Source organism: Lathamus discolor, chromosome 17 (genome assembly GCF_037157495.1).
Source record: "Lathamus discolor isolate bLatDis1 chromosome 17, bLatDis1.hap1, whole genome shotgun sequence".
NCBI lineage: Eukaryota > Metazoa > Chordata > Aves > Psittaciformes > Psittacidae > Lathamus > Lathamus discolor.
Genome location: NC_088900.1, coordinates 2046489 through 2071169, shown reverse-complemented (window position 1 = coordinate 2071169; position 24681 = coordinate 2046489). Strand labels below are relative to the sequence as shown.

At 55.6% G+C, this 24681-nt stretch overlaps 2 protein-coding genes across 6 annotated transcripts in view; both read right to left on the bottom strand.

The window, feature by feature from the left end:
• ZBTB44 (zinc finger and BTB domain containing 44) overlaps positions 1-3989 on the bottom strand; it is a 38141-nt gene extending 34152 nt beyond the window's left edge. For 3 of the 5 annotated variants that reach the window (XM_065697156.1, XM_065697155.1, XM_065697159.1), the window contains exon 1: positions 3763-3968. The gene's annotated coding sequence lies outside the window, so the exon portion shown is untranslated. Of the gene's footprint in view, positions 1-3762 lie in introns of all 5 variants that reach the window. The other 2 variants (XM_065697157.1, XM_065697158.1) reach the window with 1 other exon arrangement.
• Positions 3990-8594: 4605 nt separating this feature from the next.
• ADAMTS8 (ADAM metallopeptidase with thrombospondin type 1 motif 8) lies at positions 8595-23758 on the bottom strand. The gene is given in 13 exon segments (XM_065697114.1): positions 8595-11957; positions 13464-13639; positions 13713-13885; positions 14128-14311; positions 14886-15184; positions 16020-16187; positions 16720-16852; positions 17034-17273; positions 23169-23186; positions 23188-23262; positions 23264-23451; positions 23454-23655; positions 23657-23758. Coding segments are annotated over 13 exon segments (2691 nt in total). The 3' UTR covers positions 8595-11224.
• Positions 23759-24681: the final 923 nt, after the last annotated feature.

Sequence of the window (24681 nt, the reverse complement as noted above, 5' to 3'; positions counted from 1 at the left end):
TATACTCCAATGTTCCCAAAGGCCTTTGAGAAAGACGTTTACACCATGCAACACGAGTGAAATGCTAGATGTGAGCTTCAACGCAAACACCAAGATCTTCTCCGTCTCAAACACCATTCAGCTCTCAGCACAGGCATCCACTCCCAAGAAGGGCATGAAACTAAAAAGCTTCCTTTGAGCATTTGGGTACAACCAAAAATATTAAGCTCCGCACAGGGTGAAGGGGGGAAAGCAAGCTCCTTGTGATGCTCTTCACAAAGAGCAGACCTGACCCCCGTAGCTGCACACATTTGCTACAGACACCATAGAACAAAACCACCCCTTTTAAAAGTTGCCAGAGTATATGATTAACCTCCCGTTGCAACAAACATGGCAGGGGTTCAGTTTCACTTGCTGACTGCCTCTTACACAAATACATAAGGGGACACACACACACACACACTCCCCTCCAAACCTCAGTCACAAAAGGAGTTCTCTCACCCTGTAAACAAAACCAGCACAAAGCCTTCTGCATGGGAAAGCGAGCGCGATCCTCCTTCCTGACAAGTCAGCATCCGTGCTACATCCACCTGGGGAGACTAAAACAGGGCTGGAAATTCCCTTCCCCTGGAAAGGGACTGCTTGGAGTGTTCACACCAATTAAAGTTTCGGATTAAAACCAGCTGTTTAAATAGAAGTAGTCCTCAGGGAGAGACACTTACAGCATTGTAACTGGTTTCTGGTATAAACAGTTGTACATCAATGGAGGCATTTATGCTGGTAGAGCTGTGTCTGCGCCAGCAGGTTAACACTTGTTCAGCTCCAGCCCCTTAAGCAGATGCACTTAAACTCAGGCATGGTCTCCAGGTGCATCACACCTTGGATCTGTGTCACATGGAGACATCAAGCTGCAGGAAGAGACCTTGATGGCAGGAGAATGACAGAATCACAGAAAGGACCTTAAGGTCATCCGGTTCCAAACCCCTGTCATGGGCAGGGATGCGTCACATTAGGCCATGTCACCCAAAGCTCTGTCCAACCTGGCCTTGAACACTGCTAGGGATGGAGCATTTACCAAAAGCACATCACACTTAGAATGCCCTAAAAAGACTCCTGGATGTTAGACTGTGCCAAAGCCATTCCCACATGGTGTCACCCTGCACGGTCCCCACACGTGATGGACAACATGACACCCAGCCTACAACAACATGCAGCTAGAAGCTGGGGAGCTCACCCACTCCACCTCTCCGGTTCCCCTGCTCAGCGGGTGAGCTCCAGCTAAGTAAAAGCTAGGATAAATAGAATAAAAATTAAAGAAGGGGAAAAGGAAAAGCCTCACATCAGGCAGAAGCACAGGAGGACAGCAGGGGCAGGCACGTAACTGAGAACATCCCCATGTGGTTATGGCAAACCAAGGACTTTGTGCAAGCAAAGCAGGAGCCTTCTAGAAACATCAGAATGGGCTGGAAAAGAAAAAGTGAATGCACTTTAGACCTGTGCTTTCCAACTGGGGAGCTCCAGATACCAAGGAAGCATGCAGACTACTTATTTTTGCTCTAGTGGAACACTCAGCAAAGAGACCCCAGAAGTCAAAGCGAAACACAAGGCAGGGTTAAGCTGAGTGTATCACACTGCAGCATCAGCAGGACACATGAAGAAGAAGGGTTGAAAGTCTCAGTTGTGAGCGGTGTTAACAGGCAGCCACAAAGCAGAGCCAGGAAGAGATAAGAAATGGGTAAGATTGGGTGACCTCAAGCACGTGTAGTGAGGAAGTGCCATGGGCTGGGGGCAGACCCCAAAATAGCTGCTGCTGGGTGCCTGCGGGAATGTGCAAGGCATGAAAGGACAGTGGAAACCTTTCCCCTGGAAGCGTGTGAGGAGGAATTCTGGCCTGCCTCCCAAAGGCCACTGGTGACATGCTGCCTGCGCCCTTCCTGATGTGCACAGCAGGGGACACAGCGCCTTCCGGTTGCCAGTCAGAGGGAATACCCTGGTGTGTGTTTATATCGAGTCAGAGAACAAACCAGGTTGGAAAAGGCCTTTAAGATCATTGCTTCCAACCACTCCCCAGCACCACCAAGACCACCACTAACCCATGGCACTGAGAGTGTGTGAACGCTTGCAGGGACGGTGACTGCAGCACTGCCCTGGGCAGCCTGTTCCAATGCCTGAGCACCCTTTGGGCAAGGAATTGTTCCTCAGCTCCATCTAAACCTGTGCAGCTTGAGGCCGTTTCCTCTTGTCCCATCCCTTGTTCCCTGGGAGCAGGCTCCATCCTCCTGTCAGGCAGTTGTAGGGAGCGATCAGGTCCCCCCTGAGCCGTCTCTTCTCCAGACTGAACCCCTCAGGTCCCTCAGCCGTTCCCCATCACACGTGTGTTGCAGGCCCTTCTCTGGCCCCGCTCCAGCACCTCAATGTCCCTCTTGCAGTGAGGGGCCCAGAGCTGAACACAGGATTCGAGGTGCAGCCTCACCAGTGCCCAATGCAGGGGGACAATCACTGCTCTGGTCCTGTGGTGACATCCAGGATAGGATGCTGTTGGCCTCCTTGGCTATCTGGGCACAAGCTGCTCAGTGTGTGAGTAGGAAGAGACAGACCCTCCCTCATCAGCAGGCACAACAAGCTCCACAACGCAAACAGAAGTCACCCCTTAAGCTTTGGTTAAGGACACGTGCATGTCTATTTGGGTGAGGAAGAAACACAATCTTGCCAGCTTCTGCAGACAGGAAGAAGCCTCCTGAGGTGTATTTAGGAGGCTGTGGTGGTCAAGCTTTGCATGGAAAGAAGCACAGCGGGGTTTGTAAGGCAGCAGCACCCTTGCCCCATGTGTATGAAGTGAGGCAACAGGCTCTTGGCAAGCAAGAAACAGACTATACCCCACCCCCCCCAGCATCTGTCAATGTTTATGTTTGCATATAGGAAAATAACCCCAAATACATGGAAGGGAGAGCAGGAAAACACGAAACAGATCTTGGTGAAGGATATCCTCCCTGTGCCTGGCCATGGGCACGCACAGCGGCAGCACACCCGGCAGATGGGCAGCAGAGAACATGCAGAAGGGGGTGTCGTAGGGAAAACAACAACAACAACAAAGGGACGGCGAGCACTGCCTAACAGCTATCGGGAATCCCTCTTTCCCTTCCGTAAGCCTGCAGTGGGAAGCAGCAGGTATCCCGCTGGGATGCGGGAAACAACACAACCCTTTCCCCCCTCAAACCCAGACCCCAGGCAGCGCAGCTCCCTCGGGATGCACATAAACAGCAGCATTCCCTACGGAGGGAGGTCGCGTGTGTGTGTGTGTGTGTGTGTGTGTGTGTTTGTGTCCGGAACGCTCCGCGGAGGCTCGGGGGGTGACCCGGCCCCTCGAGGGAGGGGGACACGGGTGGGACGCGCATCAAACCACCCCCCCACCACCACCTCCCGGTAGCCCGGGGGGGGGGTTAGGCCGGTGCGGGCAGATCCCCCCCCCCCTCCGCCATGCACCCATCCATCCCCACGGCAAACACGGGTGCACAGCGGCGGAGCGCGGCGGGGGGCGAAGGGGCCGGACCGCGGCATGCAGCAGCCAAAGCCCTCCCCGGGGTGGGCGCCCGCCTGCGCGCTCAGGGCCGCGGTCCCCCGCCCCCTGAGGGGGAACCACCGGCCCCAACGACCACCACCATCATCATCATCATCACCATCATCATCATCATCACCATCATCATCATCATTATCATCATCATCATCATCATCATCATCACCCACCACACACCGCTTCCCCCCCCCCCCCCCATGCCCGGTTACCTGCGCTCGCCGGGGTGCGCAGCGGAGAGGCCGAGCCCACCTTATCTAGGGCCGCGCCGTGGCCTTGCCATGGCGGCGGGCGGGGAGGGAGGCGGCGGCGGATGGAGGAGATGAAGGTGACGATGATGATGATGGCGGCGGCGGCGGTGGGTGATGGCGGTGATGAAGATGATGATGATGATGATGAAGCGAAGGCCGCCGCCGCCTCCCCCTCAGGCGAGCGGAAAAAGGCGGGAAAGGAGGAGGTGGAAAGGGGGGAGGGGGGGGGCGACTGAGGGGGGGGGGAGGGGGGGGGAGTGAGGCGCGCGCGAGCCCCCCCGCGAGACGGTGCCGGCGGGGGGGGGGGCGGGGGGGGGGAGGGCACCGGGGGGGGGGGCGGTTCCCGGCGGGGTCCGCGAGCTCCCGCGCGCGCCGCGCCGCCCGGCCGGGCACTTTGTTTGTGTCCCACAATGCACCGCGGCGGGGCGGCGGGGGGGGGGGGAAGGAGAAGAGAGGGGAACGGACGGGCGTGGGAAGGGCGCATGCGCAGTGCGCGGCGTTGGGACCGGCCGGCATCGGCACCCCGCGGAGGGCAGCGCTGCGGGCTGAGCGTTCCGGGGCGGGCGCGGGCCTAGCGGGGACCGGGTCCTGCCCCACGGACCGGGTCCTGCCCCACGGACCGGGTCCTGCCCCACAGACCGGGTCCTGCCCCACGGACCGCGGTGGGCACGGTTCTACCCCAGGGACCCGGTTGGGTACGATCCTAGCTCAGAGATGGGGGTGCTTCGGGATGGGCACGGTCCTGCCCCATAGACCGGGGTGAGCCCGGTCCTATCGCGGCGATAGGACCGGCGTGTGTGCAAACCGTCCATCGGGACCGGGCTGTGCAGCGCCCGGGGAACCGGGATGCTCAGGTCCCTCGGGATAGGACCGTGTGCACCGTGCATCCCATCCTCATCGGTGCTCCAGTGCGTGCATCTGCGGGGCTAGGACCGTGCACCCCGGGCATCCCAAACCCTGGTACCTGCATCCCCCGGGACCAGGGCCCTGCACACCATGCGTCCCATCCCCATCGGTGCTATGGTGCGTGCATCCCCGGGACCAGGACCGTGCATCCCGGGCATCCCAAGCCCTGGTACCTGCATCCCCCGGGACCAGGACCGTGCACATGGTGCATCCCATCCCTGCATCCCATGCCCTTGCAGCCCCCCCCCACCCCCTTAAATTTAGAGTTAAGGGGCCTTCAATGAACCCACCCCTATAATCTGGTCCAAATCTGGGCTAGCTCATTGTAAGCTCAGTTTAATGTAATGTGACTAGCACAGCCATGGCTTGCGTTGGGGGTTATTTCTCATCGTTGAGATGATGAGAGCTCAGTAAATTGCAGCAGGAAACAGATTGAGAGGCAAAGGTCCAACAGTGCTCATCAGCCCTAAAATATTTCAACCCAGGCCTGGAAAACACCGTGGTAACAACAGTGATGAGGCCAAACTCCTCCTTGTGCTGTCATGAAAACCCTGGGACCATTTCAGATGATTCCTGGTTAAAATGGGGCGAGAAGCAGAGCTCCGGCCGTCTCCAAGGCTGGATATTTTGCTGTTTAGTTCTCCTTTGGTTTAATAAACTCTTGTGCAGGCCTTAGCTTCAAAATGCTGCTCCAAAGAGACTCGATGTGGGGGTGTTTGACAGTGAAACGCTTGTAGATGGGGTGATTTTCATCAACCAAGAGCCAATGCCGTTACCTGAAGATGCTGAATCCAATTTGTCTCCATGGCGCAGTTGTCCTTGTGGAATGGCTTCAAAATGCTGATCCGTAACAGTAAGAATAATTGAATTCCAGCCTGGTTTGGGTTGGAAGGGACCTTAAAGCTCATCCTTGCCACAGGCAGGGACCCCTTCCACTGGAGCAGCTTGCTCCAAGCCCCTGTGTCCAACCTGGCCTTGAGCACTGCCACGGATGGGGCAGCCACAGCTTCTCTGGGCACCCTGTGCCAGCGCCTCAGCACCCTCACAGGGCAGAGCTTCTGCCTAAGAGCTCATCTCAGTCTCCCCTTGGGCAGGTTCAAGCCATTCCCCTTGGCCCCTACAGGCCCTTGTCCCAAGCCCCTCTCCAGGTTTCCCCTTTAGGCACTGGAGCTGCTCTAAGGTCTCTCCTTAAGGAGCCTGCTCTTCTCCAGCCCAGCTCTCTCAGCCTGGTTCCAGAGCAGAGCTGCTTGGTCATTACTGAGGGTTCGTATCCTGCTTCAGACTTGCTTGTGGGCTTTGCACAGGAGGGAAATAGGGTCCATCCGCATCTGGAACACAGCGAAGTTCAGCGTGGTTATGTTCTCACCATGCTTTGATGTGATAACAGAGTAAAGCAGTTAAACCAACTTGTAAACCTGCCCAGAATAAAGCCATAAAACTGCCCAGTGAAACGCCACCTTGACTTAGTTTTCAAGGAATTAATCCATTAGGTATAAATCCCATGAGAATAAAGCATGGATAGGACACAGCCTTCCCCCAGCCCAGGGATGAGCACAGGATGCTCTGATCAGCATAGAGACCTTGGATTTGCCTGCAGATCAATGGCATTTTCCCAATGGGAAAGCAAGCTGCCTTGGTTCTCCAGCAATTCCTGGAGCTGTGTCATCTGCTGGAGTAACTCAGGGAGGGAGCTGGGCTGATTTACTCCTGCCTGGGCTTCCTGACTTGCTGGGTCATCCTTTACTGCTGCTTGCAGATCGCAGCAAGAGGCATTGCAGTGAATTCCCAAATTCTCCTGGTCTTTCCCTTGGAAGGGGATTTGCTCCTATGTGCATTGTACAACACCATGGCCTCCATTTGTGGGCACAGATGGACACGAACCTGAGTAAATCAGTGCTAAATCTGGTCTGTGCATCTACTGTTCACTTCCAGGCACATCTTGGCTGGATATACAACATCAGTGGGAAAACAAGGAGAGCGCTTCCCAGGCTTTCCTCCCGGCTGGAGGCTGGTTTACCCTCTTTTAGCACCCTGTGGGATACATCTTCCTTCACTTCAGCACCTCTTGGAGCAGATCCCATGCTGCTAGGAGCCTGTTTTCCCTCTCCTGGTGGGATGCATCCGATAACACCAAAAGCAAATGGTACTTTCCCTGCACATCCATCCTGAATTGCAACAGCCCCTCTGAAGTGCCATTGCCCAGGAGATCTGGGAACCACTTACTTGAGTGACTCAGGATGGATTGAGCAGGTATCTAGATGGAGAAAGAGGGATCTGGAAGACCAGGAACAGCCGTGAGACTGGGATGGGTGAGCTGAGCAGAGGATAACGGCAGAAAGGAGACGTTATAGTCTTAGGACATGGCAGGCAGGATGCTTCTATCAGGAATAAGGATGGATTTGTGGCTGGAGCAGCAGGTGCTGGTGTGACCTTGCTGGGACACTGTGGTCACATATGTCTGTCCATAATAAATCCAGCCCAGAGCTGAGGAGGGTGTTTGATGAGCTGGGCTGGAGCAAAACGAGGCTGGAAAAGGGTACAACTCCCACCTACAGGCACCTGGAAGGGGGGGGATAAACCAAGGAGACAGGAAAGCTGTTAAAGAACAGCATTAGGACAAGGAGGAGCAAGGATCCAGTGATAACTGGGGTTGGAGATCAGGAAAGCCCAGCCCTTGGAGGGGAACAAAGGAGCAAAGCACCATTTCAGCATGGTCCTGGGGGTTCCCTGATCCCACATCCCCTGAAACTGCCTTTTAAGAGGATAAGATATGATTGCTCCTGATTTGGGAGCAGCAGCATTTGCAGCATGAGGTGGGAGGGGTCTGATGGGGCTGTAGAACTGGATCTCTGCACTGCTCCCCTTTGTCTCTGGGATACCATCATGGATATGGTGAGAAGCTCCCATGTGGTTTATTTCCTTATCCCACTGTTCTTTTCCAGAAGTTAACTGAGGATGGTTACACTGCTATGACTGATTAAGGTCTTTTTCCTACCCGGTAGTATCCCAAAGCCTTTGGCATCATTTGGAATTCCAGTTATTGAGCTCAAAGCCAGCGACGGCAACAAGACAACAGAAAGGAAAGGTGGGAGGACAAGGCTGCTGCCCTAATGAGCCAGAACCTGTACGGCTGCCAAGGGAAGTCAGGTAACATGAGTGTCACACCTGGTTATAAATAGGGTGGCATCTGTGTGCCCATTAACGTGGTGACACATCCCGCAGCAATGGGTTAACCCTTCCCCTTGCCCTCCCATGGGGCTGAAGCCGGACAGCCTCTGCCATGGCAGCATTGTTTTCTCCCTCCATTAGAGGATGGAAATCACCAATATATAGGAGATAAACCATAGGTGCTGTTCAGCATCAGGCTGTGCCTTCACCCAGGACATGTAGCAGCAGAGCCTGCTTGACTCAAGCAAAGATACCCGAATTACCTTGTCATGAGCCCAGCAAGGTAGCTCCAAATCCTGCCTTGGCATACACCAGATTCCAGCCATCCTGTGTTTCAGAGGGCCTAGAGAGACAACACCAAGTTCCTACTCTCTGTGGTTATTGTAGAGTTAAGGGAAGGGGGCAGAATCCCCTCTGGTTTAGCCCTGTTTAGGCTTTATGTCCTCTTAGCAGAAGAATTATCTATATGTATGCACATACAGAGAGGAGGTCGGTGCTCATCAGCAGTCTGCAAACCAGGCACAATGCAAGACATCTAGGGAATCATTCTTGCCTCCTCTGTCACATCGTGTTTTGGTTTGGCGTCTTAAAAGCCAACTAACCCTTTATTGAAGGATGGATAAGCTACGGGAAAGGGAGATTTAAGGTATTCCTCTTGGGATGGAGACACGGAAACATCTATCCTGAGAGTAGTGCAACCAGAGGCAAACGCAGGGAGGTCAGAGGCAGGGAATCCTTTATTGAAGGGGTGAAGGTAGAGCCACAAACAGACTGTTTCCAAAGTAAACCCAAATACAAAGAAAAGGCTAAAAACTGGAAAATCACCCTTTCCCCCCCCCCTCCCTTAAACATGAAAGTCCAAAGCTTCGTTTTGGTTGGGTTTGTTACGCTTTCCGCAGCTCGGTGGGCAATGGCACCCTGATACGGATGCAGCAGGGAGGAGGGAGACACCAGCCATGTACCACAGTGGTTAAATGAGGAGCAAAGACTTCCCCTCTCCACTGCTGCTGCGGGCTGTGGAGTGGGGATGTGGGAGCAGCATCTTAAAACACTGTACAAACCGAACAGGGACTCATAATAAATACCTAACACAAGAGGCTCAGTACATTGCTACAATCCTTCACTGAAGGGAAACATATATGTACACATATATATATATCCTAATATATAACCTCTTTGTCTTAAATCAGCTTAAAGGCTACGTGTTTCTATTGGAAGGCAAGGGCAGGAATCCCACTAACCATCACCCAGACCCCAAACCTCAACCAGGCATCGCTGCCTGCAGTCCTCCTGCTCCCAACGGGGTCCCCATCCTCCTCCCTGCTGGATTTGCCCACGGCAGGGGGGGGATTAGGAAGCTCCAGCTATGTGACCGTGCAGGGAATATAGAGAACAACAAGACTGGAAGAGCCCCTTGGCGTGCACGACTCCTGTGTGATAAATACAGACGTTTTCCTTGGCACCATCGCAGGCTGAAACTCCTGACCCATCCTAAACACTGGAGAGGAAACACGCTGGCCTTGGAGCTGAAACCCTCACAGACTCCAAGGGGAGCAGGAAAATAACCCTACAAGGCTACGTGACTTTAGCATCCAGCTATTTGGGCTTCCATTCCTGAAGATTAATTAGCAGACACAGAACATTGCCCTAAGGTGGCTCTGAACGCAGCCCAAACAGCTCTGCATCCAAACGCTGCAGCTGGACTTCATGTGTTCCTCTTCCCTTAAAGACCCAAGCCTTGCTGTGGCCTCCTTGCTTTCAATAGGAATCCCCTATAGGAGATAAGAGCTGAACACTTGGGGTTTCAAATAGGTGGTAGGGTTTCTGGTAGGGCTTTGGGAAGTGGCTCACCCCCAATCCTATCCGGAACCTGCCTGGGTCTCCCATGAGCTGAGCACAGGCAAAGGAGACAAGAGAAAGGATTCCCTCTGCAATGGCACATGGGGAAGCTCAGACACTGCACATTCAAGTCCTCTCCTTCAGCCATTCTCCCTATCAGAAAAAGGCTGATCCAACTGGATGTTCAATGGGAGCCAAGGCAGGGTTATAGGTGAGGGGCATTGAGAAAGGAGCCTGGGATACCAAATCACTCATCCAGAGCTCATCCCTACTGCAAGCCAGGTTAGCAAATACCTCCAAAATCAAAGCCAGCTGAGGATATGAGCATGCAGGGGGTTGAAAACCAAGGGTGGGAGAACCTGGGGCATCACAATGGGCATTTCACAGTCAAAGCACTGCAGATTTAACCCTCTGGGCAGCCCTGCAAGCCAGATCAGTGTCATCAAGCCTTGGTTTCATAGCTGGGGAAATCGAGGCACGGGCTCACAGCTCTAGGAATAGCTCTGCAGATGGCATTGGGGCTGTTCAGCCTGGAGAAGGGAAGCTGAGTGGAGACCTCAGAGCAGCTTCCAGTGTCTGAAGGGGGCTCCAAGGATGCTGGAGAGGGGCTGTGTATCAGGGACTGCAGTGATAGGACAAGCGGTGATGGGTTCAGACTGAAGCAGGGGAAGTTCAGGATGGATCTTAGGCAGAAGCTCTTCCCTGTGAGGGTGCTGAGGCGCTGGCACAGGGTGCCCAGAGAAGCTGTGGCTGCCCCATCCCTGGCAGTGCTCAAGGCCAGGTTGGACACAGGGGCTTGGAGCAAGCTGCTCCAGTGGAAGGGGTCCCTGCCCATGGCAGGGATGAGCTCTAAGGTCCCTTCCAACCCAACCCATTCTATGAGTCTACAATGATGGGGGTATCTAGAGACAGAGCTTTGTCGCGTTTAGGCTATAAAGCCGACAGAAACCATCCCCACCGCTTCCCCTGTCCTGTCTAATGCACGCCAGGATCTTTCCCTCAGCTCCCTCCCGCTCCCAGCCAAGCGAGTTATCTCCCAGATAAACCCAGAGCTGATAAAATGCTCCTCGTGCTCAAGGACACCCACACTGCTGCAGGGAGGGGACAGCAACCCCATCCAACCCTTTGGCAAAGGGATCCCAACTTTATCAGCAAAGCCGCCCACCCTGGACCTCTTCGACCTGCAGCTGGGACAGGGCGATGGCAAAGCCAGATTCCACATTCTTTCCCAGCAACAAATCCTTACAAACAGAGTCTGCAACCGTACTTAACAAAAGCTCTTTGGAAAAACCCTACAGATACACCTATTTTCCCTTTAAACTACAACTGGCCTGCAAGCAGCCAGCTGGAAGGTAAAAGAGAAAGGAAAAGAAGTGATTCCTCCCCACTTTGCTGCCGTTATTCCCCCCTCTGAGGTAGACGTGGATGGGATGGGGATGAACCTCTGGAAAGTGGTTAAACAAGCTCACAGCACCCTCACTGTCCTGCCCCGGCGGTGCTGGTGCGGTGCTCAGCACTGCTGCAGCACACAGGTGGCAGTGGCCGGTGGTGGCCCTGGTGAGCTGCATCTCTCCGGGGCAGTGATTGTGCCGGTGTAGTCGATGCAGGAGGCGTTGCGCATCCGGATGCCCTCCCCACAGGTCTGGGAGCAGGGGGACCAGGGACCCAGGCGCCAGAGCGGGCAGGGGATGTCACCACAGGGCTTGATGTCCTCAGGTTTGAGGGCTCTGTCGCAGGTAGAGGAGGTTTGGCCCTCCATATCCCGGCAATCCACTGTCCGCCTCTGCCAGCCGGAGCCACACGTCTTGGAGCACTCGGACCAGTCGCCCAGGACCCATTGGGAGGTCAGCATCGGGCGGATGATGTTGGCCGACTTCTTCTCTTTGCCTTTCTGCTTGCTGAAAGGGACATCCTTGGGGATGAAGAAGGTGTATTTGACTTTGGGTGGGAAGACCTCGCTGGCGATGGTCAGCAGCTGGACCGTGAGCGGCTCCGGGAGCTGTCGGAAGCTCTGCAGCCTCTCCAGGGTCGTCATGGAGCCGCTGTATTTCAGGATGGTTCCCTTCACGAGGATGTCCTGCTCCATGGCTGAGATGGCAAAGTCTCCATTCAGCAGGTACTTGCCCTCGAGGGTCCTCAGGGCCAGGTAGTTCCCATCGTGACGGACCCCTCGGTGGCTGCGCTGTTTGATGTCGATGTTGGTTGCCCCAGCGGGGATGGTGACGATGTCGTTGTAGCCGTATCTGCACGGGGCAAAGGGACACGGTTAGTGTCCGGGGCTTACTAAGAGGAGACCCATGCAGGGGACAGCTCTTGGTAACCCCCTCTGTAACCCCGAGCTCTCAGGAGCTGGAAATCACAGGATCATGGAATGGTTTGGGTTGGAAGGGACCTTAAAGCTCATCCAGTTCCACAGGCAGGGGCCCCTTCCACTGGAGCAGCTTGCTCCAAGCCCCTGTGTCCAACCTGGCCTTGAGCACTGCCAGGGATGGGGCAGCCACAGCTTCTCTGGGCACCCTGTGCCAGCGCCTCAGCACCCTCACAGGGAAGAGCTTCTGCCTAAGAGCTCATCTCAGTCTCCCCTGTGTCAGTTCTAAGCCATCAAAAGTGAGCGATGCAATCAAACAACAGCCCCACGGTTACCAGTTGCCACCCTTATTCCCTTTCTTCTGAAATGGGTGAAGTGTTTGGAACTAAAAGCCTGGCTCTCCAGTGATTCCACCACTGGTGATGCTGAAGGACAGCATCAGATGGTGATACAGCTATAGATACAACAGATACAGCACAGCACCAGGAAGGCTTTGGCACTCAAGCCCTTGGCACCCCGTGCTATGGTCATCACTTGCTGCTACAATAAGGCACCACCCTGGCGTGACTGAGCCCGTGGGACTGTTGGGATGGTTTTCCATGCATCCCCGTGGTTGATGCTGCGGTCAGTAATTGGGTTTGGAGTATTCCGGAATAAAGCCTTCGGGTCAAACTCTGCTCTCAGTCACCCTGACCCTGATCTTAATGGGATCTCTTCTTGGCTGGAGCTACCATGCTAATCTCGCTTTTAGTCAACCACAAACAATTCCTAGGCGAGTGGAAGCCCCGTTTCAGCTGGTTCCCTGGAAGGAAACCATTCAGGAAATGCAATTTGACTGCGTGAGTCACCTCACCACATGGAATTGGACGTGTTGGGCTTTTGTTACCATCTTTTCAACAAAAGCCTTCAATTCAGCTCTTTGGCAAAGCAATGGGGATCTTGGGCACGGAAAGCTGCTGCCTCCGTGCCTGAAATTCACCCCGGAGCCTAGGGAGAAGCTATTGAACTATTTATATCCCACATCAGCCCTTGAATATGCGTCCAAATCACTGCATTGGGGCGAGATACATGTAAACTCCTCAGTGCAGCAGATTGATCTGCAGTGGCATACCAAGCCCATCGCCAGGGTCATTGCCCATCATGGTCATAGCCCATCACCAGCTGTTACTGTAGGAAATAAGCTCTGCTTGGCTTGCGTAATGCTGCTCCGAAACAAACCTAGTGTTAGCCCTAAAGCCTGGGGAGGAGAGCAGGCTGTTGCAAGGGTGACCTGGCTGAGGGTGTTTGCATGTTAACCCCTGTTAACAGCATGGAAGGGAAGCCAAGCACTGCTGGAGTCCAACTGCTGTGAACAAGCTCTGCAGTGAGGTGCAAACTGGCTTTACATGACCTAGGAAGAGCTTTGCTGTTCCTATCCAAGCACTTTTGGTAGTGAACTGACTTGGATCGGTTGAGTGAGCCGGATATTTTCCTGCACGTTGAGCCATTGCCACCGCACACCCCACATTTATCCAGCTTCTTGGAGGACCCAACGACGTGATCGCAGCCAGCCTTGATGCACTGCCCGTGGACGCAGATGGAGAGGGTCTCTGGTCCACACAGCGTCCCGTCGATCACCTAGGCAAGATGCAGGGGAGCAGTGAGGGCATTTGGTCTGAAACGGGTTGAAAGCGGGTGGTTATCGTCTTACTTTGGCCTCAAAGACTTTGAATTCACTCCTCCCTCTGGCTCGGCAGAAGAGCTTGCATCGGTCTCGGGGTGACACCCCGGCGTACTTGGGTACCCACTCCAGGCGGTTCCCTTCCAGATCCGTCAAGTTGTAGCTGTTGTACTTCTCACACTGCTGCTCCCGGAAGCTTTTCCCTGCAAGGGAAGGCCAAACATGCCCTTGTGGGAAACCTGCAGGAGCTGCTGCCCTCATCGCGGAGATACAGGAGTGCACCAGCATCAGAGCGATGCCGCGCACCTTGCGCCCCTCTGGAACGGATCACAACCCCAGCAGAAGGGAACTCCCACCCCAGGTATATGAATGCTTAAGGGAGAAGGGAGCAGCGATGGGTTCTGGAGGAGCAGGGGTGGGATGCGTTGGGAATCCGTGTCCTTACCATCGGCTGGGCACTCGTCGGTGTGGCAGGACTGGTACTTGGCGCGCTGGCCCTCGCAGTACCTGCCGCCGTGCTGGGGCTTGGGGCTGTCACAGTGGCGGTAGGAGAACTGCACCCCACCACCACAGCTCCGGGAGCAGGAGCCCCAGGGGCTCCACGGGCCCCAGCCGCCGTCCACCACTGGCTGCAAGAGAGGAGAGAAGCTGCTGGGTCCATCCCTGTGCCCGTCCATCCCCGTGGAGCACCGCTGAAATCCCTCCCTGTGTCACCAGGCAAAGCCTGATGCAGCAGAGCACTTCACATGAAGTTCAGGCTCTCAGTGACATGGGTTAGGGGTGGACCTGGGGTAATGGTCTGATGATCTTAAAGGTCTTTTCCAGCCTGGTTGATCCTATGAAGCTATTACTGACTCCCACCAGTCTGTTCAGGTGCTCAGAGCTAAGCTTGGGCTGAAGTGCTTTGCTGACTGACTCAGAAATCACTGCTAATTCCCCTGGCAGGGCAAAAAGTGATGATTTCATTGCAGATCTGCATCTGCTTGCTTTTGGTTCACACCAGCCTTGGCAAAAGCCATGGCAGCATTTAATAGGCTTGCCAGGAATAAAGATTGCCAGTAAAAAGGATTAATGATAGGTGCTGTTGAGAGATATCCAGAAAACAAAGCAAGCAAATCCAAAGCCAGTCCAGGAGATGGCAGGTTTGAGGTTTAGGAATCCCAAAGGGTCCAGCCTGTCAGTCCCAAATCCCATCCCCATTACCTGAGGTTTCAGGGCATCCTGCGGCACACAGCGTCCATCCCAGCACATCCCAGTGGCTTTGCATGGAGTGCCATCGGCCCAGGGCAAGCTGCCGTTCTTGGTGTGGCAGAGGGGCTCCCCAGTGCCGGTCCTGCACCAGAGCTGGGCACAGATGTCCTCGTCCGTGGTGTTGGGGCAGTGCTGGAAGTCCTTGCCGAAGATCTGCTGGCACTGCTGGTCCAGGCTGTACAGGGCTCCTCGGCCCGGCAGCTCCGCAGGCAGGGGCAGGGGCTCTGCTGGGGCATCCAGCAAGCAGTCACCTGGGTGAGACACAAGATTCAGGCTGGGGATGCATCAGGGCTTGATGTTATGGCTTGCACCGAGCAGGGCACATGGAATGGTTTGGGTTGGAAGGGACCTTAAAGCTCATCCAGTTCCAACCCCTGCCATGGGCAGGGACCCCTTCCACTGGACCAGGTTGCTCCAAGCCCCTGTGTCCAACCTGGCCTTGAGCACTGCCAGGGATGGGGCAGCCACAGCTTCTTTGGGCACCTCACCCAAAGGTGCCTCAGCACCCTCACAGGGAGGAGCTTCTGCCTTAGATCTAACCTGAACTCCTCCTGTTTCAGTTTGACCCCATCACCCCTTGTCCTGTCACTGCAGTCCCTGATGCAGAGCCCCTCTCCAGCATCCTTGTAGCCTCTTTCAGACACTGGAAGCTGCTCTGAGGTCTCCACGCAGCTTCTCTTCTCCAGCCTGTACAGCCCCAATGTTCTCAGCCTGTCTCCATATGGGAGGTGCTCCAGCCCCTGAGCATCCTTTTGGCCTCCTCTGGCCTTGCTCCAGCAGCTCCATGTCCTCCTTACATTGGGGACACCAGACCTGCACTCAGTGCTGCAAGTGGGGACTCATGAGAGCAGAGCAGAGGAGCAGCATCACCTCCCTCGACCTGCTGGTCACGCTCTTGGGATGCAGCCCTGCACTGCACCTGGGACATGTTCAGTTTCTCATTGATCAATCAAGCGACATCGAGCCTCTGTCTGTGTCTGATTTGCCTCCCCTTCACCCCGCACACCCCTCCAGGCAATGGAAAAGAGCCTCAGCAGTTAGGCAAGAGGCTGTTTTGAGTGATGAGGCTGTTAAACGCAGCCTTACCGTGCCCTCCATCCAGGAACTCGGTGAGGTACATGGCGCTGCAAGGAGACCAGGGCTGGGTCTTGTTCAAGTGGATGAAAAGAGGGGCCATCATATGGTGCTTGCCAAGGGGCCCAAAGAGCCGCTCGCAGGTCTTGGAGTCATCGTGGGGCATGCTGAGAACATGGCCTAAGGAGGAAAGAGCAGCAATGAGATCAAACCGCCCCTGCTCTGCTGCAGGAGGCGAACGGGCATCTGACAGCATCTATAAGATAACAAACAGCTCCTATTGCTGCAACAGCTCCGGGTTTCCTGTGGCTCTAGAGCAGAATTGCTCCAGCCCTCACAGCATCTCCATGGCCTCCTATGGACTCACCCCAATAGCTCCATGGCCTCCTATGGACTCACCCCAATAGCTCCATGGACTCACCCCAATAGCTCCATGGCCTCCAATGGGCACACCCCAATAGCTCCATGGCCTCCAATGGGCACACCCCAATAGCTCCACATCCTTCTTGTGCTGGGGACCCAGAGCACCAAATTGCACCAATTTGGGCCCTTCTAAGTGCTTTTGCTGGTGGAAAACAGCATCTGCCAGTGCCAGAGGCTCCCTAATGCTTGGCTGGTGGTACCCAGCGGGGTGATGCTGGTGCTGGGCTGTGCTACATCCCCTCCCAGCAGAACCCCCCCCCCCTCCCCACCTTGGGAAGGGATGCATTACCCAGTTCATGGGCCAAGGTGTAAGCTGCCTGCAGCCCCTCATCCTCGATCACGGAGCAGCTTTTGTTGCGGTCGCACATGGTGCCGATATCCGCCACTCCCAGCGTGTCACAGCTTTGGTGTCCACAGAAGTCCTGTTTGGGAGCAGCACCGAAGGGATAAAGCAGGAGGAAGGTGTCCCCCCTCCAGCAACCCCACCATCCCCAGGCGGATGTGCACCCAAATGCAACCACCCCCCGGTTGCTGCGAGCTTGGAGCGGGGATCCCTCCTTTTCCTCCTCTTCCCACCCCAACCGAAGCATCCCAAGGGATGACCTGTCTGGTCAGCAGGATGGCAGTGTCGTAGTGCTCCGGGTGCCGGTCGCTGGGGGGGTTGAACCTCTGCTGCCAGCTACAGAAGTTGCGCAGGGTGAGCCCACCGTTGTCGGACACCTCGGGCCCTGCTGCCTCCTCATCCAGCACCAGCACCTTCACCACCACCAGGTTAATGGAGTTCTTCAGGCTGGGGTGCTTGTAGATGCGAGCTGCCATGGACATCAGCGTCAGGACGTGGTTCTGTGGGGAAAGAATGGGGAGGGCAAAGCCGGGGTGAAAACTCTGCTGTGGGGCCATGGTTTTGGTTAGGAGGAAACAACCTCATTCATCAACCAACCACATCCAAGGAGCCGCCTGGGTTGATGGATGAAGTGCTGCCTGGAATGCTACGTGATGCTTTACATCCCGTGCCAGCGGGAAGGACAGGCAGGACGAGCCCACCCCTGCATCCCGTTCCCCAGCCACTGTTTCACCTCCAATGAACCCTTTGCACCCAGCAATCCCTCAGGAAATCCTCACATTCGTGCTCTTGCATATTCCCAAAGCATTAACCTTGCCTCACAGCACCATAAAACTTCCTGAACCCAACCTCCCCGCTGACAAATGGGGCTGAAACCCTTTGCCATCCAAGCCTTGTCCCAGCAGCATCCCCTGCTCAGGCCACTGGGATGACCAGGCATTACTTAATATGTCAAATGCGCCAGTGATGTTTAGGCTGATGTAAACATCTTATCAGAGCATCGACATTCCTCCTCTGCTTGGCACCCATTCCCAGCCTTGGAGTCAGGAGAAAGAAATGCAGCTATTACACAATGCGGTATTGGGAAAGAGAAAGTGGCTCCTCTCCTCCCCAGACCCCGTGCTCCCATTGCTTAAACTGGAAGCCCTCTGCTATTGGGTTGCCCCCAGAACACACGTTCCCTGCTCTGTGCAGCATCCATCGTGATGCTGCTGGGCACTAAATGCCCTTTCCTTAGCACACAAGGGAGGGTTTTAGGGAGAACCCCCCCCATAAGCAATAACATCTTTGCTGCACCAGGGCCCTCGGGGCTGTTTTAGACCCTTCTGCCACACTTGATCCCGTCGCTGGCAGCTCCATGCGAACAGATGTTTTGCTTCAGCAGGATGTATCCCAGTCCTCCGCGGCTCATTATCCGAGGGCAGGGAGCACTGGATAGACGGGTTTATTTAGACTGGCCCCATGTCCACGACATGACTCACGTCCCAGCCCAAATGTCATGGAGAAGTCACCACCGAGGCAAGAAACCCAGGCGAGATCCCCAGGAGTGGTTGCTCTTGAGGGAGTTGTTTACCCCGTGGGGAGAATCCATCGGGAATCTCCCTAAAAACATCACAACGCCGTCTTAAAATCGCATCCTAGAGGGATGCTCTGCGCCAGAGCTGTGCACCACGGAATGGTTTGGGTTCGAAAGGACCTGAAGATCGTCTTATTCAAACCCCGTGCCATGGGCAGGGAAAACACAAACTGATCTGTGCTTCATCCCCAGAGCACAGGGACACTCTTATGGGATCATCCCTCATTCCCAAGGGAGCAAATCCTGCTGCATCCTTTCCTAACCCATTACAGGTTTCTCTCCCTCCCAGTAGTTTTGACCTGGGAGCTCTCAGTCCCTACCCCAGATTCCCTGGGATATCCACAGGGTTAGATCCAGCAGGATCTTTGAGCAGCAGGAATGAAGGGACTCGGAAAACATCCATTTGCCTTCCCTTCATCTGGAAAGCAAACTGAACAAACAGCTCTTTAGTGCGGATTTAAAAGGTCAGATTCACTCGTTCCACCATCTGCTCTCTATTCATACCCAGTCCCGGGCCGTGCAGGACCTGCTTGGGGTTTGGATGGACCCTGATGCTCTGGGGAGAGCAGCAATCCACCTGCATTGCCTTGGCTTGGCCAAGGGCTTGGAGCTGGAGCCAAAAGCAAAGTATAGCATCCCCCGGGCTCAGGGGAGGCTTCTGGCCAACAACTGAGTTGAATCCCGCTTGTCCCATCCTCCTTTGGCTTCGTGAGCCACCCAGGAAGGAGCGCTGCCTTCTCCAGGGTGTCCTTCCAGCATTGGGGATGCGGGTATCAGCATCAGTTGTGGGGCAGCCAAGGGGTCAGGTTTGGGGAGCCCAATGGACTGGTTTCTGCTCAAGGTGCTTCCGTGCCATTTCCAACCAGCATCCCAGGAGATCTTGGCAGGATTTCTGTCCAGCTGGTAAAGACAGCTGGAAAAGCAGCCCCTTACCTGCCCTGGGGGGACAAGGCACCAAGAAAGGACCGCAGGAGCATCCCTCCTTTGCTCCCATAGCCAGGCACAAGCATCCCCAGTGCCTGGTGATGTCCCCAGAACCTCTTTTCTCCCCAGCTGCAATCCTTGGCTCTCTGTGGTCTCAAGAAGAGCAAATTCCACCCATTCCCCCCCACCCACTAAAAGAAAGAGAGGGGATGCCTTTTGTGTGGCAACTGCGTTACAGAGCTCCAATATCCCTCCTGCTACAGCTCCTAGGAGCCACCAGCATCGCCCTGCCATGAGGCTGCCAGCAGCAAACAGCACATGCAGAGGGGCAGTGGAACACATGAGCATAAATCAAAGCGTGGGGAGCCGAAGGGGTTGTTTTTAGCCTGGTGATGGTGAAGGATTTTGCTTTCTGGTACCAGTGCTTGCAAAATCTCTGCTTACGTTCTCCTCCATGGGAAGCACTTGGGGCTGAAGCCTGCAACTGTTTTGTTGGGGGGGGGGGGTTAAACTCTAATGGTTATGGGAGGGAGAAACTGCTCTGACACAGATACCAGCTATTACTGTGGTATATATGTGTATGTATATGTGTGTGTATATATATGTGGTATAATGGTCTAATACCCAGCACAGGGCGGCACGGAGCACCCATGCAACACCCCAGAGCATCTCGCCTCCCTCCGATACGCTTGTGGAGATGACTGCTCGACCTGAGGCTGCTGCTTTATCTGTTCACAGGGTTGTTGGCTCTATGGGGTTGGGATTTTCCTTCCTTTCCTCCTAGAAGCCCAAATTTCCTCTTTCCTAGAAGAGGAACGCTGAGATTTTGGGAGCGCGGAGGGATGGAAGCAGGAAAACCCAGGGGCAGATGTGAGGGCTCTAAGCAAACAACTGGTCAAAACACATCCCAGCCTGCCTTGGATACCCACAGCGGCAGCAGCCGCCCTGCCAGCCTCCTCCTGTGCATTGGAGCCCTAGCCAAGAATTCCCTTACAAACACCATGGGCAGCAGCCAAGGGAAAAGGCAGGGATGAGGGCTTCACTTCCAAAGTCACTATGATGGCCAGTCTGGGTTTGGGAGAGGTGGCAGCACCCATCTGTTCTTAGAAGGAAAGGGTAGCAACACCGCACCTAAAACCTCTTAAATCTGCTTGGAAAACACAGAATTCCAGTGAGGAATCCCAGTTTAACCAGACCCATCAGGTTTTGCCCTCCTCCTGAGTCAGTACTAGCTCCTGGAGCAAGGAATTGCAGACTCGTTGCTCACAAGTACAAGGGGGAAAAGAAGAGGGATCGTAGCCATCATGTTTGCAGAGGAAAACTTGGAAACTCATCGCATCCACACCCAAGAGACTGGAGAAATCCCACCACAGGAATCCCATTCTGCTGCCAACTGGCTGGGAATGCCGATGTCTCAGCAAACATCCCTGGAACCTCGCAGAGCATCCCTGCAAGTGCAGCCTGTGCTGCAGGTGCTCAGCCCGGGCGCCCTTTCTGCTGCATACCAAAGGGATTATCCCCTGCACCGCGTCCTGCCTCAGCTTCCCGCACTCAAACCCACGCTTAGCTCTGCTGGTGATGCTCGCAATCCCTTTCTCTTCCCCCTCGAGCACCTTTGGATCCTCCACAAGTTATCCCTTGCGTCCAGCCTGAGGCCTCGCACCCATCTCTATATAGAGAGGCTTTTCCCAATCACTGCAGGTCACATCCTGCAGCCTGCTGCTCGCAGATCCTATTGCTCAGCACCATCCTGCTGCTAATTCCACCCCAAGTACCCATCTCCTGCAGGCATCAAGGCAGAAGACTGATTAAAGCCCACAGTTTCATGTCTGGGTCTTCATCATTTCATCCCGGTTTACATGGGTACCAATGAAGGTAGAATGAAGCTCCTGTTTATCTAAATTAGGTGAGCTATGAGGCTCAGATGGATTAGAAAGCAAGCATGAATAGCCTGTTCCTAACAGCATGGCATTGATTATGACTCGCAATGCTTGAACACATCTTCTACTTGAGCCATTCCAGCTTAAAGCAAGGAAATAACTGGGAATACAAAGAATGTTTGTGGCTTTCGATAGAGATTTGGTAACTCAAGTGTGCTTATGGGAAGATAAGTCTCTAAATGCACTTCCTTCTGACTCAACCTTGCTGCTCCTTGGCCATCTCCTTGCCAGCTCTCTAGGGCCAAACCACCAGCAAGAGCAAGCCAGCAGTGCTTTTAGTCCCTCCCAAAAGGGGGTATCTGGGGAGAAGGGAGACAGCCTTTGGTCTCCTGGGTTAAAAGGAACCAGCTTCTCCCTGCACGTGTGTGCCAGGAACAAAAGACACACCAACACAGCAGGTTCCTTGTATTGGTTTTGCTGCTGGTTGAAGTTTGCTCCTTACTGCTTAAACAGGCTCTTGCTCTCCAGCCCAAACCAGCTCTTCGATGGGAAGGAAGCCTTTAAGAGGTACCCTGATTGATAACACAAAGATCCTGCTCTTGGGGACAGAGAAATGATGGCAAAACGGGAGCCAAGAGGACTGCAAACTGCTGGATAACTGTGTCATGCACCTACCCCAACCGTAGCACCTTGTTTATGGCAGGAGGTAGACCATGGGGCGCTGCTTTAGAACATGGGGTTGCAGAAGATGCTGGCTGAGGAGATGCGGTACACTCTTTCTCCTGCCCTTTTGGGGTATCAGAGAGCAGCTTCATGCTACAGGGAGAGCAATTCCCACCACTGCTGAGATGCCTGGTGCTTAAAAACGCGGATTACTCCATGGCAAGCTCTGCTTCTGGCTGCTGTGAGCTCTGGAGGGGCTGCCTCCCAGTGCAGCATCCAGCACTCCTTAACCCTTTGCCAGCCTGGCAAGCAAGACCAAGCAAAGGGTGAAACGGGAGTGATGCTGGAGCAGTTGGAGCTCCAAGGTTGAGCAATCCCAAGGGTCCAGCCCCATCTGAGCAGGGCTGGAATTAGGGAGCGGAGGAGCTGGATGAAGCCCCAGGGAAAGGATAAAGGAGGCTGAGATGGCAAAGCCAAAACCCAACTGACTCCCCAGCTTCAAGGGCTCCTCAACCAACCATGGCTGAGGATGAGCAACTGCAGTGCAGTTATCCCCATCGGACCTGGATTTGGACCCGAACAACCCAACACTGCAGGGAGTGCAGTGCTGGGGAGCTGGAAAAACAACTCTGCGATGGAAGTGGGTGGTCCAGAGCCCTGGAGATGATGTGGGGGGGCAGAGACCCAACACATCCACTCTCTGGGGTCTCCGTGGAGCTTGGCCACAGGCAGGGTCTCCACAGTTGAAGCACGATGAAGGAATGGGACCGATTTTGGTGCTGATGGCTGAGGGAAAGGGATGCTCCTGCATCTGCTGGGCAGCTACAGGTGGCTCTGGAGCAGGACTACTCGTTACTCAGCTCCTAGTTTATTAGGAGTTAAGCCCATTACTCTTTCCTTGTAGGAAGAAAGGCATTAACCACCTCTTTGGGACATCTTTCCATTGGGACATTTGTGTTCCCCATCTTTGGACCCCAAAATGATGGGACCATCCCCATGTCCAGCCTGTGCAGACACAGAATCTCTTGGGTGGATCCTGGGGCTGGGAAAGGGTCCCCAGACACTGACCAAACCCCATAGATCAACCCCGCAGCCTTTACCCTAGGGATTTACAGCCCCTACACAGCTACAGAGGGAAGGGGGGACAAAGCCAAGGTCCCCAACACTGTCCCCAGCCAGGTGGGAGAACAGAGGGATTGAGGGGGGACACACACAGAGGGATGCAGGGACGAATGGGGGGATGCACAGAGCGGGATGCAGGAGCAACTGAGGGGGGGGGGGATGAAGGGATTAAGGGGGGTGTTAGGGATGGAGCAATGGCAGGGCACGGGGGGGACTCCGCCAGCCCTTACCTCCACATCCTCCCCGTAAGAACCTCACCATGGAGGCATCAGCCACCAGCAGCGTCTCCACGAACCGCGCCTGGGACACGAAGCGCTTGGTGCGGTCGGAGCCGCTCCCGAGGACCGGGAGCCCCGGGAGCAGCGCGGCGCTGGAGGCGATGCGGGCGCCTCCAGGGCGGCCCGGGCCAGCGCTGCCCGAGCGGCTGGAGCTCGTAAGCCGCCCCGTCGAGGAGGAAAGCGGCTCGGAGCCCGGCTCCGCCGCAGCGGCTGAGCACGGCGGTGCCATCGGGCTCCCATCGACGGTCCCCGCGTAGAAGCATCCCCGCCGGGGCGCGCTGCGTGCGGGTGCCCTGCGGCTCCCCAAGCGCTGCAGGCGGTACCGGGGAGCCAGGAAAGCGGCGTCGGGGCGCAGGCGGAGCACGACGGCTCTGCCGAAGGCCGCCAGCCGCAGGGCCAGCTGCCCCGGCGGGGCGGGCAGGCGGGCGGGCAGCACCGGACTGCGCCTCCCGCGGCGGCGGCGGCGGCGGCAGCGCCCAGGCGTGGCACAGCAGGAGAAGGTGGAGCGGAGCCCGGCCCCCCAGCAGCGCCCGCCGCCCCATCGCAGGCCCCCCCCCGCCCGCAGCTCGAGCCGGCCGCCGAGCCCGCGGTATTTATACTGTCGGCCCCCCTCCGGCTTTGACATAAGAGGTTTATTTTTGCTGTCTCGCTGGTGCCCCCCCTCCCATTCTCTCCCCTCCCTGCCAGGGCCGGGGGGAGGAGGAGGAGAAGAGAAAGGGGAAAAAAAAAGGCAAAAGAAAGAAGAAACGGGGGGGGGGGGGGGGGAGAAGCCCGAACCAGCCCACTTTTGGATGCGAAGCGAGGCCAATCAGGCGCCGGGAGCCCCGCCTGCCTCCGAGTGTCAACTCCAGCCCGTTACTCTCCTAGCGTTAACCCCTTCAGGCCAAGCTCTGCCCGCCCCGCTCTTGATGCAGCCCCCCGTGGGTGGGTTTGCTCCGGGGGCTGGCGAACTCTTCTCCTCCATCGCCCTCCTTACCAAGGCAGGATTTGCCCTATGGGCTGCCCAGGGAAGTTGGGGCTGCCCCATCCCGGCAGGTTGGGCTTGGAGCAACCCGTCCCTGCCCATGGAACCGGATGAGCTTTAAGGTCCTTTCCAAGCCAAACCATACCATGATTCCCCATCCCCATTTCCCCCCCTCCCCGCCTCCCTCCGCTGCTGGAAGCACCAGGCCTTTGCCAGCTGGAAAGCATCTCATTCCAGCCTGGAAGGCAGAAGGTGCCTCCGGAGGTTCCCCCCTTCCTGATTCCATGTCCTTTGCTTAGCCAAGGGCAGGGAGGGCTGCGGGCCCCAGGGGAAGCTCCGGCACTGACACGGACAAGGAGGTTTCCATGCCCTGAGCAAACAGCTGGGTCCACATGGGGTTTGCTCCGGCTGGAATCAGACCGCAGGTCTCAACCGGCTCTCCCCTTGCAATGGAGTTTTGCCTTGTGTCCGTGCTCCCTTTTACACCCCTCCAGGGCTGTA